Source organism: Mesocricetus auratus, unplaced genomic scaffold, assembly GCF_017639785.1.
Source record: "Mesocricetus auratus isolate SY011 unplaced genomic scaffold, BCM_Maur_2.0 Super-Scaffold_100029, whole genome shotgun sequence".
NCBI lineage: Eukaryota > Metazoa > Chordata > Mammalia > Rodentia > Cricetidae > Mesocricetus > Mesocricetus auratus.
The window spans coordinates 20,386,470-20,399,316 of NW_024429210.1; the positions used below are offsets into that span (position 1 = coordinate 20,386,470).

The following is a 12,847-nucleotide window of genomic DNA, read 5'->3' on the forward strand; positions in this document are numbered from 1 at the left end:
AAACTTTACTCGGGAGCCTAGAATGAGAGGATGACACACAAAATAGTCAACTAATATTTGTTGAACAACTATTTCCTTTGGAATGACAGTAGCCAGGGTATATCAGAAACGTGAGGGCTTAAAAGGGACAGAGGAATACAGGGTAGTACACGGTATGTAGGCTCATCCATAAACGTTTTTCAAAGGTAGTGTCTCATGCAGCCAAGTTATCTCAGACTCACTACCTAGCACAGAGTGGCCTTGAACTCTTCTAGATTACACCGCCTCTGCGTCGTCGTCCCCCATCACCCCCCCAAGCTGGGACTAGAGGCTGCTCTTCCATAAACTGGGCCAGAAGAGCGGGTCCTCGGCGGGGAGAGTTGTCGGATCCCGTACTGGAGGCCACCTGGATCCTCCCAGAGCGGGATCTGCTTCTGTCCCACTGGATGTTTGCGAAACTCCGTGGGCTCCCAGAAAGCCGCCCGGTCACCTCTGTGCCTCCTCCGCCGCCCGGCCCCGCCCCTCCCCGGAAGTGACTTGAGGCCCTTCCGGAACCTCTGGGCCCAGCGGCTGCAGCGTCACCAGACGAGCCGGAGCGGGCCCGGCAGAGCAGCCGCTGTCACCGCCAACGAACCGGGCGCCGCGCGGAGTCCAGCAGCGCGCCGGGCAGCCCAGCGGTCGGGCCCAGCGGTCGGGCCGAGGGCGACGCGACGCGGACGAGGCGGAGCCCGCAGCGGGGCGGGGGCCGGGGGGCGGGCCGGGGGCGGCCCCGGGCTCATGGAGGCACCGGAGCGGGCTGGCGGCGGGGAGCCCCCCGAACCTGGCGGGCGGCCGGGCCTGGGCCCACGGGCCTTCGTCCCGCAGAAGGAGATCGTGTACAACAAGCTTCTGCCCTACGCCGAGCGGCTGGACGCTGAGTCCGATATGCAGCTGGCGCAGATCAAGAGCAACCTGGGCCGGGCCGTGCAGCTGCAGGAGCTGTGGCCCGGGAGTCTCTTCTGGACCCGGAAACTCTCCACGTAAGTTGGCCGAGGCTGCCGGCGGCCGCGCTCTTTGTCTGAGCTGCGGCTGCTCAACTTTGTCTTGTCCAGGCGGCGCTGGCCTGGTGCAGGGCCGCGGCCGAGCCGGGAGGCACCCAGCTTCTTGGCTTCTTTCTGCGCGGGACCTCCGGGTCCTGCCGGTCGCCCCTCACGGCCAGGCTTCTGGTGGTTTCCCCTCACCTGCCGGGCTCTAGGGAGCCGCAGGGGTCCCCGTACACAGCGACGAGCTCTCCTTGGAGTTCTGCGCCTAGAGCTTTGCGGGGTAGAGAGGTCCTGTCCTGTCTTTGGGGAAGCAACTCCCGACTTCACTTCTGTAATTCCTCTAGTTCTTTATTCCCCGATGATCCACGCCTTTTCACTTCTCTCCTCAACCACATTGCGAGTGGGAAGGAGGCTGTAGGGAGAGGAAACTAAGAGGTTTTGGGGTGTGTGTGAGCGCGCGTGTCAGTGTCTGTCTGCCTGCCTGTGTCGTGTGTGTTGCCTCTGTGTTGTTTTGTTTGGGGTGTGTGTTGTTTGTGTGGGGTGCTCCTCTGGATTCCTGGATTTAATTGAAACGATTGGTTTCAAATAGATGGTCAGCGCATTCTAGGGTTGAGTAGACGTTAATGTTGAGAATGTTGTCTTAGAATCCTAGGAAAGCGTATGTTCCTTTTGTGACATTTCTTCGGTCGAAACTTTGCTGGTTCTAAGTGAAACAGTGAAAAACGCTGTCAGGTTGTCCCAGGGCTTTGTTAGTTCTCCAAACTGTGTGTTGCCTTTTTTTTTTTTTTTTTTTTTTTTGGATTGGTCAGATGAGTGATAACGACCTTAACCTCAATTTCAGAGTTCTTTTGTATTCTGTATTATACACTAGCTGCAAATTACAGTGCCAGTGGAATTAGGGCTGGGGAAAAGTAATGCTGGGGCAAAACGTTTGGAAAGATCATTTGCTCTGTATGCACCTTTACTGTGACAGAACTTTTTATGTAAGAATTTTGCTGTTTTGTTTGGGACTGTATGTTTATGCTTGTGGTTACCGGTGAGTGATCACACAGGACACATCACTTTTGTTTACCAGAATTTGCTGAGTGAACTGAGTGATGACTCAGTGTTTTATAATGCAATAGTCGGCTGTATCTCTCCTGGGATAATTCTTATGTACTAATTATTAGGGGACCTCTGATAGGTTTTTCATACCCTCTGAGATGGTGGAAATTGCACTCTTTTAATTAAAAGATGCAAAACTGAAACAGTTAATTTGCTCTTCTTAGAGTGACCATAAAATGTCAAGGTTAACAGATCTTTTGTCTAAAGAGGTTTTTGGTGTTAAGGATCCATAAAAGTGGAGGAAATTTAATCAAAGAAAACCCACTTTTTAGGTGGTTAAAATTCATATACTTCTTCTTGTGTTCCCTAGGTGTTTGTGTAACTTGAGCACAGTAAAAAAAGAAAATTTGTTAGCTGGGGTGTAGACCCCTTTAAAATCACTTTTATAGACTTGTCAAAGACTATTTCTTTCAGGGGATATAATCAACTTTTCTTTGATATACAATATGCCCATGTGTGAAAACATCCAGTTTGGATTTATGAGCATAGTTAAATGGTTTTCCAATTTCTGCTTAGTGAGTTTGGTAAATAGCACTAGGTTTTGTTACTGTTTTGGCTGAAGTCACATTACTAAGGAAGGGCTAAATATGTAGTGGAGATGCAGTGTTGTGTCTGAGGGCAGGATTGCTGTTAAGACAGCCGCCGACTTGATTTTTATGTGGATAGCCTGCAAGGAGTGCTATCAGGTAGAATAATTTTAGAATGGTGGGTAAATGCTGGAAACTCATTCTTGGAACTGCATTGCTACGTGACATTTTTAATTTGATAGGACATGCTGTGATCTTTGTTGTGTGTTTTTCCATTCTAAGTCATATTAAGGTGACCTGTTAGTTGTGATTCACTGCCCCCCCTTTTCAAAGCCCAGTGTATAGCTTAGCATCTACATAATACTCAAGTGATCATGTTTAGTATTTTCTAGAAAAAATGTAGTAATAGAAAATTTCATTCTTCCCACCAACTCTGGAAATGTGTTACTTAATCATGCCTTTCTGTTTTCTTGTGAATGAAAATTATTTAGTGGGCTAAATAATTCATAGAAATGATTTTTGCACTGATCATCTGTTTAATATTTCTTAATTTGTGGGTCTTCATATAAACCAGTTGTGACCCTCCTACCCCTCCCCAACACCACCTTGAGATAGGCCAGGTGGAATGACATTCATCTTCCTGATTGTACCTCCAAATTGTTGGATTACTGGCAAGAAACACCATGTCTAGCCTAACCTCTATTTTTGAGGCAGGATCTCGAGTAGCTCAGGCTTGCTTCAAGCCTGAACTCCTGATCCCCCGCCTCCACCTCCCAAGTGCCAGCGATTATTCAGAAATAGTCAGTTTTCTTTTTATTTGCTAAGTGACTCTTTGTGCCAGAACCTGATTTTTTTTTGGTTCTAATTTGAATAGGTTTTTTTAATCGAAAACTTTTTTTACCTCATTCATTTTCAGTGAAATTTATTTAATTTTCTTATTACTGTGTATGTGTGGGAGCAATCAGAGGACAACTCTAAGGAATGGACTCTCCTTCTACTGTCCCACTGTGGCTTCCTGGGATCAAAGTCAGGTCTTTAGGGTTGCTTGCCAAATGCTTTCACCTGAGGAACCATCTTGTTGATTCTGAACATTTTTATTATGGAAAATACCAAACATACAGAAGAGAACAGTAATATAATGAATATCACTTATCAACGATCCATATCGAGTTGCAAAATTTGTGATTGATTTTACTCTGAGTTCTCCCTCTATCTGCTTTACTTTGTCTCGAGTTTACTGTAGTCAGACCTCATGGGTAGAACAGTTTTAAAGGCTGATTTTGTGCGTGTGTGCATGTGCGTGTGACATGCACTTGTGCCATGATATGCTTCCATAAAGTCAGATAAGTCAAAATCCTTTCACCGTGTGATATTCTTAGGGATTGAAGTCAGGTTATTGGGCTTGATGGCAAACATCCATATCTGCTGAGTCATCTCATTAGGTCTAAAAACGAGTTATTTTTATCCATCGGAGATTAGACTCAATTCTGGGGTAACAAATATAATGTGGAATTACTTCTGTTTTAAAAACCCAAAACATTGAGACAGACAATCCTTTTTCAATACTTTTTGTTGCTGTTCTTTTGTGAAGGTTCGGGACTGTATTTGGTTTGTAGTGAGAGATCTCTGCCTTTAGGATGTTCCGACATTCTCATTCTCTTACTATCCATTTTTGTTCAGGATATACCAGTAAAGGGGCAGCTCTACCAAGAAATTTGATGAGAAAATATGGTTTCTAAATGTCTTTTAAAATATATATTCTATTGGGATCACTTTTAACATTTGCATTGAGGCACCAAGAAAAGCAGTTAGTAAACCATTAACAGTGTCTTTATTTCACATACACTGTTATTTTACAATCCTGCAGCAAAAACAGAAGGTATGGCTATCACAATTGATGTCCAGGTTGCAGATCATCTAACATCCAGGGTTTTTGTTTGGTTTGGTTTTTGTTGTCCTGTGTGCTTCCCCCACCCCCATTGCTGTTTCTGGAACCCTGGGTTTCACATATATACTAGGCAAGTGGTCTACCACAGTTACACCTGCACCCTGAAGTACATGTTCTAATTCTAAGTGGATGAGTTTTGCTTGGTTGATTTGGCTGTTTTGAGATAGATGCTGACTCTGTAGCCCAGAGTTCCTTGAAGCTCATCTTGTAGGCTAGGTTAGGGAGGCCTGAAACTCATCCACGGTGCTCTTCCTGCTTTAGTTTTCTGAGTAGTGGTTTATAGAGTGTGAGACATCACAATAAGTAAATAAACAATAAAATTGAGAGCTGCCTGCCTGCCTTCCTTTCTTGTTTTTTGAGACAGGGTTTCTTTGTGTAGCCTCTCCTGGTACTCTGGTCTTTAGAGAGATGCTTTTCAGTAAAAACTTCTGAAACTTAATTGTCTACTTTCTGTTGAGTGAAATTCAAATTCATTTGTAGTTGCTAAATCGTGCCAGGATTAAAGGTGCACTACCGCCAGTGGGAACCCTTTCTTTTAAACGGTTTTTGAAAATCACTATTGAGCTCTTTGCATATGCAAGAGATGAATCCATTAACCCCTGCAGATAAGAACGATCCTCCCCTCTACTTTATGAACACGGAACCAGGCAGATCTGAATAGCCTGTGACCACTGACTTGTAGGGAGCCACCACAAGAATCCCACTGCCCCCTTTCCACCTCTGTTTTGAACCCTACAATGGAAGAAATATCCAACCCCCGCCTGTCACAGGGTCCTGATTGCTCGTCTCTGTATAACCCTGCCATTTTGGTTACCCAGCCCCTTTGTACCTTTGGTCACTTGGCTGCTTCACTTGGCTCCCCTCTCTTCTCTCTCCTCTTGTTAATACAAACTTTAACTCTTCTACTTTCCACACCAAAGCTTATAGGAAACCAACTGTTATTTTGTACTAACAGCAAGTTAAGAACATAGTAATGAAAGCAACAGAAAGTAAACAGCAGCAACAAAAGCTCCTGGTTTGGTTTAGCTAACCCTCTGCTGGAGTGTAGCTAACCCTCTGCTGGAATGTAGCTAACCCTCTGCTGGAGTGTTAAAAGCAGCTCACAGCACACAGATTCCCTTTTGGAGTCTTGACTTGGCTATTTCCATATTTGGTCTATGCTCAGCATTTCTCTTTTGATCCAAATTTCATGCTTTTGTGTGCATATCTTCCCCTCTACTACTGTGAGGTTTATTTTTACTTCTTAGCCTTTTACCCCAGCATTTAGGAGTGGTACTCATTAATATTAGAATTAGTCTTTTGTTCATTGTAACCCAAAGCATTAGCAAATCTAAGGATTTATTAATGTTACATTCAAAATGTAAAAAGTGAATGGTAGTTTATATCTATTTTAATATCGTGTTCAAAGAAAGTATATTTGTGGGGTGGTGGTACAGGCCTTTAATAGAAGCACTTGGGAGGCAGAGGCAGGCGGATCTCAGTGAGTTGAGAGGCAAAGGCAGGAGTATCTTAGTGAGTTCGAGGCCAGCCTGGTCTACAAAGGACAGCCAGAGCTGTTTCACAGAGAAACCCTGTGTGTGGGGAGGTAGGGGAGGGGTAGTATCTTTTTTTTTTTTTTTTTATGAGACAGGGTTTCTCTGTATTGTTTTGGAGGCTGTCGGTCCAGCCAGGCCTCGAACTCGCGGAGATCTGCCTGCCTCTGCCTCCCGAGTGCTGGGATTAAAGGCTTGTGCCACCACTGCCTGGCAAGGGGTAGTATCTTTAATCAAAGAGTTTGAAGGAACAGACAAGAAAAGGTTAGTGTTTCACAACCCCAAAGGGATATTCAGGAGTGATATTCATCAAAGTAGATTATGTTGGTTACCTCAAGGAGTTTGCTTTTTTCCCTTGCATTCCCCCCCCTCACATCTTCCCCCCTTCTCTTTTCTCTTGTCTTCCCTTTCATTTGATTGTTCCTCAGTGCTGGGCATTAAGCCCACAGGGCCTCGTTAAAAACATGGTAGTCTGACTTTCTGTTACTGAACTAACATTCCTCATCCCCTAAGACTTCTTAAAAATAAATCTTTTGAGTATTAAAATAAATCATACTTTTAGTCATTTAGTTGTACTTGATTTAGATTATAGTTATTTAAAAATTTTATAGTAGTATCATTAAATTTGGATAGCTATCTTTTTTGCTAATTTGGCTGTATTTCACAATAACTGAGCTCTAAGCACTTGAAATAAAAGTGTAACAAAGATATGCTCTTTAGTTTTAGAAACTTCTTTAAGGCAGGGGTGTAAAAGATGGCACAGTGGTTAAGAGCATTGGTTGCTCTTGAAGAGGACCAAGGTCAGTCATCTGTAACTTTGATCCTCTGGCCTTACTGTAGACAAAACACCCATACACATAAGATAAAAATAGTAAAATTCTAAAAGGGAGAAAAGATTTATTTTGACTTAGTTACAGAGGGATTTTTCATGGCAGGTAATGTGGGGAAGCAGGAGTAGCAGCATTGTCCTTTGTGTCAGGAGTATATGGCTGCTGCATTTCATGTGGCAGTGGACCAGGAGGTAATGAAGACTTATTTCTAAGGAAAAAAAGCATCTAATAACCATTGCTGTTGTGAAATGGGTATGAGAATAGTATTCTACTATAAACAAGGATTGTTGGAAATGTTTCATGTTCTTCCCTTGCAGGCTGTCGAGTGGAATATGTGTTTTCAATAGGAGTTCCATTTCATTTTCTAGAGATTTTTTTTAAGTCAGCAATGATGTAGAAGTTTTCTACAGCAAGGATTTATAAACATAAATATAGGTACATATTTTGGGCAATTATTTCCTTGTTTCTCCACTCAAATGGCTTTTGATGAGTGGAGTTGATGGAAGATTCTTTTTTTAAAAAATGTTTATTTTTAGCCGGGCGTCGGTGGCGCTCGCCTTTAATCCCAGCAGTCGGGAGGCAGAGGCAGGCGGATCTCTGTGAGTTCGAGGCCAGCCTGGTCTACAGAGTGAGTTCCAGGACAGCCTCCAAAGCCACAGAGAAACCTTGTCTGGAAAAACCAAAAAAAAAAAAAAAAAAAAAAAGACAATTTGTTAACATGTGACATTCCCTATAAGTAGGATAGGTATTTTGTGTTCTTTTGATACATAATCTTAAGCTGTAGCCCCCAGCTGGCCAGGAGCTCATCCTTTGGCAGCTGTCTTCCTACCTCAGCCTCTGTCTGAGGTTTATAAGCATGAGCTACCCCACTGTTATGGCAATCAGGACTTTGCTGTTTGATATGGAATCCTTGGTTCTGGGTGCTTGGGTGTGCTCTGTCCTGTCATTAATCCATACCTTTAACCCAAGAACATTCATTTTAAGATCTTTTCACTTATTTTATTTTTTTTTCATTTCTTACACCACCCATACTCCCGCTCCTCATGAGAAGCCAGAGGCCAATTTTTAGAAGCTAGTGAGCTTGAGAGATCAAACTTGGACAGCCCATCAGACTTGGTGGCCCAGCTCCCTTATCTTTAGTGGGAGATAGTTGCAAAATTGCATTTACATATTCATTACATCGTATAATTTCCACTTAAGTCAGGATGAAAAGGTGAGGAAATAATGATTAAGACACATTTGTTACTAAGTAATGATGGACCGTTCATGACTTAGTTTTATATAGGTATGTTTTAATCCCAGCATTAGGGAGGCAGAGGTAGGTAATCTCTGAGTTCAAGGCCAGCCTGGTGTAAGAGCAAGTTCCAGAGAAGTCAGAGCTACAGAGAGAACCCCTGTCTTGAAACAGCAAACCAAACAAAAAATTTTCTGAAGCAAGGCCTGCACACGCTTGTAAACACAGCTACCTGAGAGCTGTTTTTTTTTTTTTTTTTTTTTTTTGGGTTTTTCGAGCTGCAAGTCCAAGGCCAGGAAGAACTGTAGAACAAGTCAGTTCATCAAGACAGAGAAGCTATATGACTCTAGTGCTCATTGCTCATCACCTCCCAGTAAATCTGGTCGTTAACCCTTTATTTAACTGGAATCTGAACCAAGTTCCTATAGTTTTTCTCCTGGCTTTGTTGCCTGTCTGAGGTTGGAGATTTGTTTGAGCCCAGCCTAAATATTGAGATGATTTCTAAAAAAATAAATAACTAGAGTTAGGTGTGTTGGCATAGAGCTTTAAAGACTAGTACTTGGAGGCAGATGGGAGTGAATTTCTTTAGTTTGAGCTAGTCTGGTCTACATAAGAGTTCCAGGCCAGTCAAGACTGCACAGTAAGACCCTGTCTCCAAAACCAAACAACAACAACAACAACAACAAAACCCCACAAAACAAAACAGCCCAAACAGACAATAAAACAAGGGATTGGAGAGGAGAGCAAGGGAGAGGAGCAGGGGTAGGGAGGGAGAGATGAAGAGGCCTGCCTCCTCAGAAGAGCAGGGGAGGGAGGGAGGGAGGGAGGGAGGGAGAGAGAGAGAGAGAGAGAGAGAGAGAGGGAGAGGGAGGGAGGGAGGGAGGGAGGGGAGGGATGGGGGAGGGGAGAATGTTTGTGTGTGTGAGAGAGAGTGTGTGTGAGAGACAGGGAGAGTGTGTGTGTGTGAGAGAGGGAGTGTATGTGTGTGAGAGTGTGTGTGTGTGAGAGAGAGAGAGGGAGAGAGAGAGAGAGAGAATGAGAATGAGAATGTGTGTATTTGTGAGTGAGAGAGAGAGAATGTGTGTGTGAGAGAGAGAGGGAGGGGGAGAGATGTGCCTATGCACATAGGTGTGTGTATGCTCTGGCCAGAGGTGGATGTCAGATTTTCTGCTCTATTGCTCTCTGCCTTCTTTCCTTAGCGAAATCTCACTGAACCAGGAGATAGGCTGGCAGACAGCAAGCCCCAGGGATCCTCCTGCTACTGTTTTTGTGCTCCCCACATGCTAAGTGTATGTTTGGTCATGCCCTGTTTGTTTGCTTGTTTTTTGATTTGTTTTGTTTTTTTTAATGTGGGTGCTAGAGATTCGAACTGAGGTCCTTGTGAGTGCTCAGCAGGTGCTCTTACACACTAAGCCTGTGTCCTCAGTCCAACTTCCTCCATTTTATTTTGGGGCAGGCTCTCATGATGTAATACAGGCCGGGTTTGAAGTAACAGTAACTGTCTCATTCTCCTAAATGCTAAAATTAAGCATGTATAGAATGCTGTCTGGGTAGTTACAGAAACTTTGTGACAGTCGATTTCCTGAAGACCACAGAGATCCTCTTAATTAACTAGATGTCTATGGAAAAGGAGGAAGGCTTCCTAGCTATATATCCTGGGAAGTCTACTCCAGGAAGGCTCATGTCTAGCCCTGAGGTAGGATTTAATTGGTGTCTTAGTTAGCTAGGATTTCTATTTCTGTGAAGAGACACCATGACCATGGCAACCCTTACAAAGAAAACATTTAATTTTGGTGGCTCACTTACAGTTCAGAGGTTCTGTCCATTATAATGGTGGACATGGCAGCATGCAGGCAGACATGGTGCTGGAGAGACAGCTGCTACTTGTTGGTATGCAGTAGAGTGTGACACTGGGGACCGTCTTGAGCGTAGAAGACCTCAAAGCCCATTCTAACAGTGCCATACTTCCTCCAACAAGGCCATACCTAGCCACACCTCCTAATAGTGTCACTCCCGTTGAGGGCCATTCTCTTTCAAACTACCACAATTTGGTAAAATAGATTTCAGAAAATGTCTTTTAATGTGGGAAAATAGAGGTGAATGGGTAAATGGCCATATAAATGTTAAAATCTGTACTTCAAACTGAAATGAGTAACTTTGTCTGGTTTGATGCAGTGTGCCCCAAGGATGTTTGTTATTTACTATATTTTTGTTGCCTAGTATATTTCTAGCATATAAATAATACCCAATAAAATATTTCAAGAAATCCTTTCCTGGAATAATTTGGTAGAGTGCTTGCTTAGAATGCACAAAACTTTCAGTTTTTACTCCAGAACCAAGTAAAATAGGACATCTTATTACCTGTCTGCAATCTCACCACTCATCTGTTGTGGGTTATTTGAGCAAACTGTGTAAAGGTGTGTCTCTGTTTTTACCTTGCCTGCCTAAGGCACCTGATTGATTTAATAAAGAACTGAATGACCAATAGCTAGGCAGGAACTTTGGGGGGTGGGAGAGGAACTCAGGGTTAGCTAATGGCCAAGCTTTCATAATTAGTAAGTTTCCATGTCATTATTTGTGAGCTTGTAGTTTCAATAGAAAGTCCAACTACACTCATCCTTGACTAGTTGAAAGAAAAGAAAAATTTCCTATAGTTTTCTATAGTTCAAGAGACATAACTGGAAAAGAATAGTAGTATTAAGGCCAATTTGATGAGTAGTTTTTGGAAGCTCTTTTAGAATCAGTTTGTTTAATGTGGTGAAATTTTATTGTTAGCTTTAAAGGCTTTTTTGGGGTGGGGTATTGCCAGAGTCTTGCTCTGTAGCTCAGCACACAACTTCCTGTGTTATCTTTCCAAGTGCTTGGATTGCTGAATTCCAAGTGTCAAGCTTCAGAATTATTTAGGAGCTATTGCTAGACTTGATTATTTTTGACAGTTTTAATTTTATCCCACCCTGGGCCTAGAAATCACTATGTAAGTCAAGTAGAACTCAAACTTATGGCAATTCTCCTGTCCTAACCTTTGAACTATTGGAATTACAGATGTAAGCCATTTCATGTAAGATTTCAGATTTAAAAAAGTCTCTGTGCATGGGGTGGGGGAGAAGAGATCAGAGAACAACTTATGTGAAAGTTCTCTCCTTCTACCATGTGTGTTCCAGAGGATTGAATTCGAGTCCCCAGGCTTGGCAGTAAGTGCCTTTACCAGATGAGCCATCTTGCTGGTGTTAGGAATACAGCAGGTGAGGGCTGGGACTGCAGGTGGCAGGATCACGGATGATGGATGGCAGGCAGATGGGGGAATGGTGACCTATAGGCCTGAGTCGTATCGAAAGTTTCATTGAGGTGGAGTTAAGAAAATAATGGAAGGAAAAAGAAAAGCGATAAAGAGAAGACAGAGACAGAGGGGGGCAGACAGAGCTGCCTCCTCAGAAAGAGGATAGAAAAGAAGAGAGCGAAGGTTGGGTGGAGTTTTCCTCTTAAAGGGCCATGTCCATAGAGAGATGGTGCACTGTGCCAGGGTCCCAGGAGTCCCAAGAGGTGGAGCCAGGTTTGCCTCCGTCCTCCCCCCCCTAAATAGTTCTAGTGGTTTTTTTTTTTTTTTTTTTTTTTTTTGGTTTTTAAGAGACAGGGTTTCCCTGTATTGTTTTGGAGGCTATCGGTCCAGCCCGGCCTCGAACTCACAGAGATCCACCTGCCTCTGCCTCCCGAGTGCTGGGATTAAAGGCGTGTGCCACCACCGCCCGGCCAGTTCTAGTGTTTTGACATAACATTATCCCCTTCTCCCTTCAAATTAAATTCATGGTTTAGTGAGAGGATCTGAACTGTAAGCCAGAACATTTTCAGGAGCAAAACGGAATAAAATGATTTAAAGGAGTCATCTCAAAGTCAGAGTAAGTGTCCAACATTGCTTTATTGTGACTTTGATTAGATCTTTAGAGTTCCTGGTAGCTTAGTTGGTGAATTGCTTGGTGGGCACATGGGAAGCCCTGGTCCAATCTTGCCCTCTGGTTCTCATTTTCCCCTCACCTCCCCTTTGCCCCTCCTGCCTGCAGGCCAGAAGAGGGCAGCAAATCTCATTATAGGTTGCTGTGAGCCATTATGTAGTTGCTGGGAATTGAACTCAAGACTTCTGGAAGAGCAGCCAGTGCTTTTAACCTCTGAGCCATTTCTCCAGCCCCTGGTTCAATTTCTAATATTCATAAACTGGTCATGATGACAGTACCTCTAATTCTGGCACTTGGAGATGAAGCCTCCAAGGTCATCCTGGGCTTCTTAGTGAGACCACCTGGCTCTAGTTTTTCTGATTCTTGGTTTATTTTGCTAGTACTTTATAGTTTTGTTTTTTAATTTAAATTGCCTTATAATATAAATTGCCTTTGATTGCATCATATGTTTTATTAACTACTTTTCCTGGTGTGCTGGGGTCTTTCCTCAGGTTAAAAGTTAAAAGTATTTGGTTACATATCATGAGGCTGTGAAGGGAAGAAGCTGGAAACGCTTTTGTATTATTATCTTTTTCTGTGGCAGGATGGAACATGATGGATGACTTATCATTTGTATGTTCTGCATAGTTTAAGCAATGTTCTATTAAAAAATTCTATCTATGAGTATTACTAAGGTGTTCAGGTATTTTGAGATACCTGATAACTATTTTTAGTCCTAGCTAAA

At 43.3% G+C, this 12,847-nt stretch overlaps 1 protein-coding gene across 3 annotated transcripts in view; it reads left to right on the forward strand.

Moving 5' to 3' along the window:
• Positions 1 to 732: 732 nt before the first annotated feature.
• Positions 733 to 12,847, forward strand: part of Psme4 (proteasome activator subunit 4) — a 100,549-nt gene continuing 88,434 nt past the window's right edge. For 2 of the 3 annotated variants that reach the window (XM_021227275.2, XM_005070337.4), the window contains exon 1: positions 737 to 998. In XM_021227275.2, the coding sequence (XP_021082934.1) occupies positions 757 to 998 (242 nt within the window). In that variant the 5' untranslated portion in view covers positions 737 to 756. Of the gene's footprint in view, positions 999 to 12,847 lie in introns of all 3 variants that reach the window. The other variant, XM_021227276.2, reaches the window with a different exon arrangement.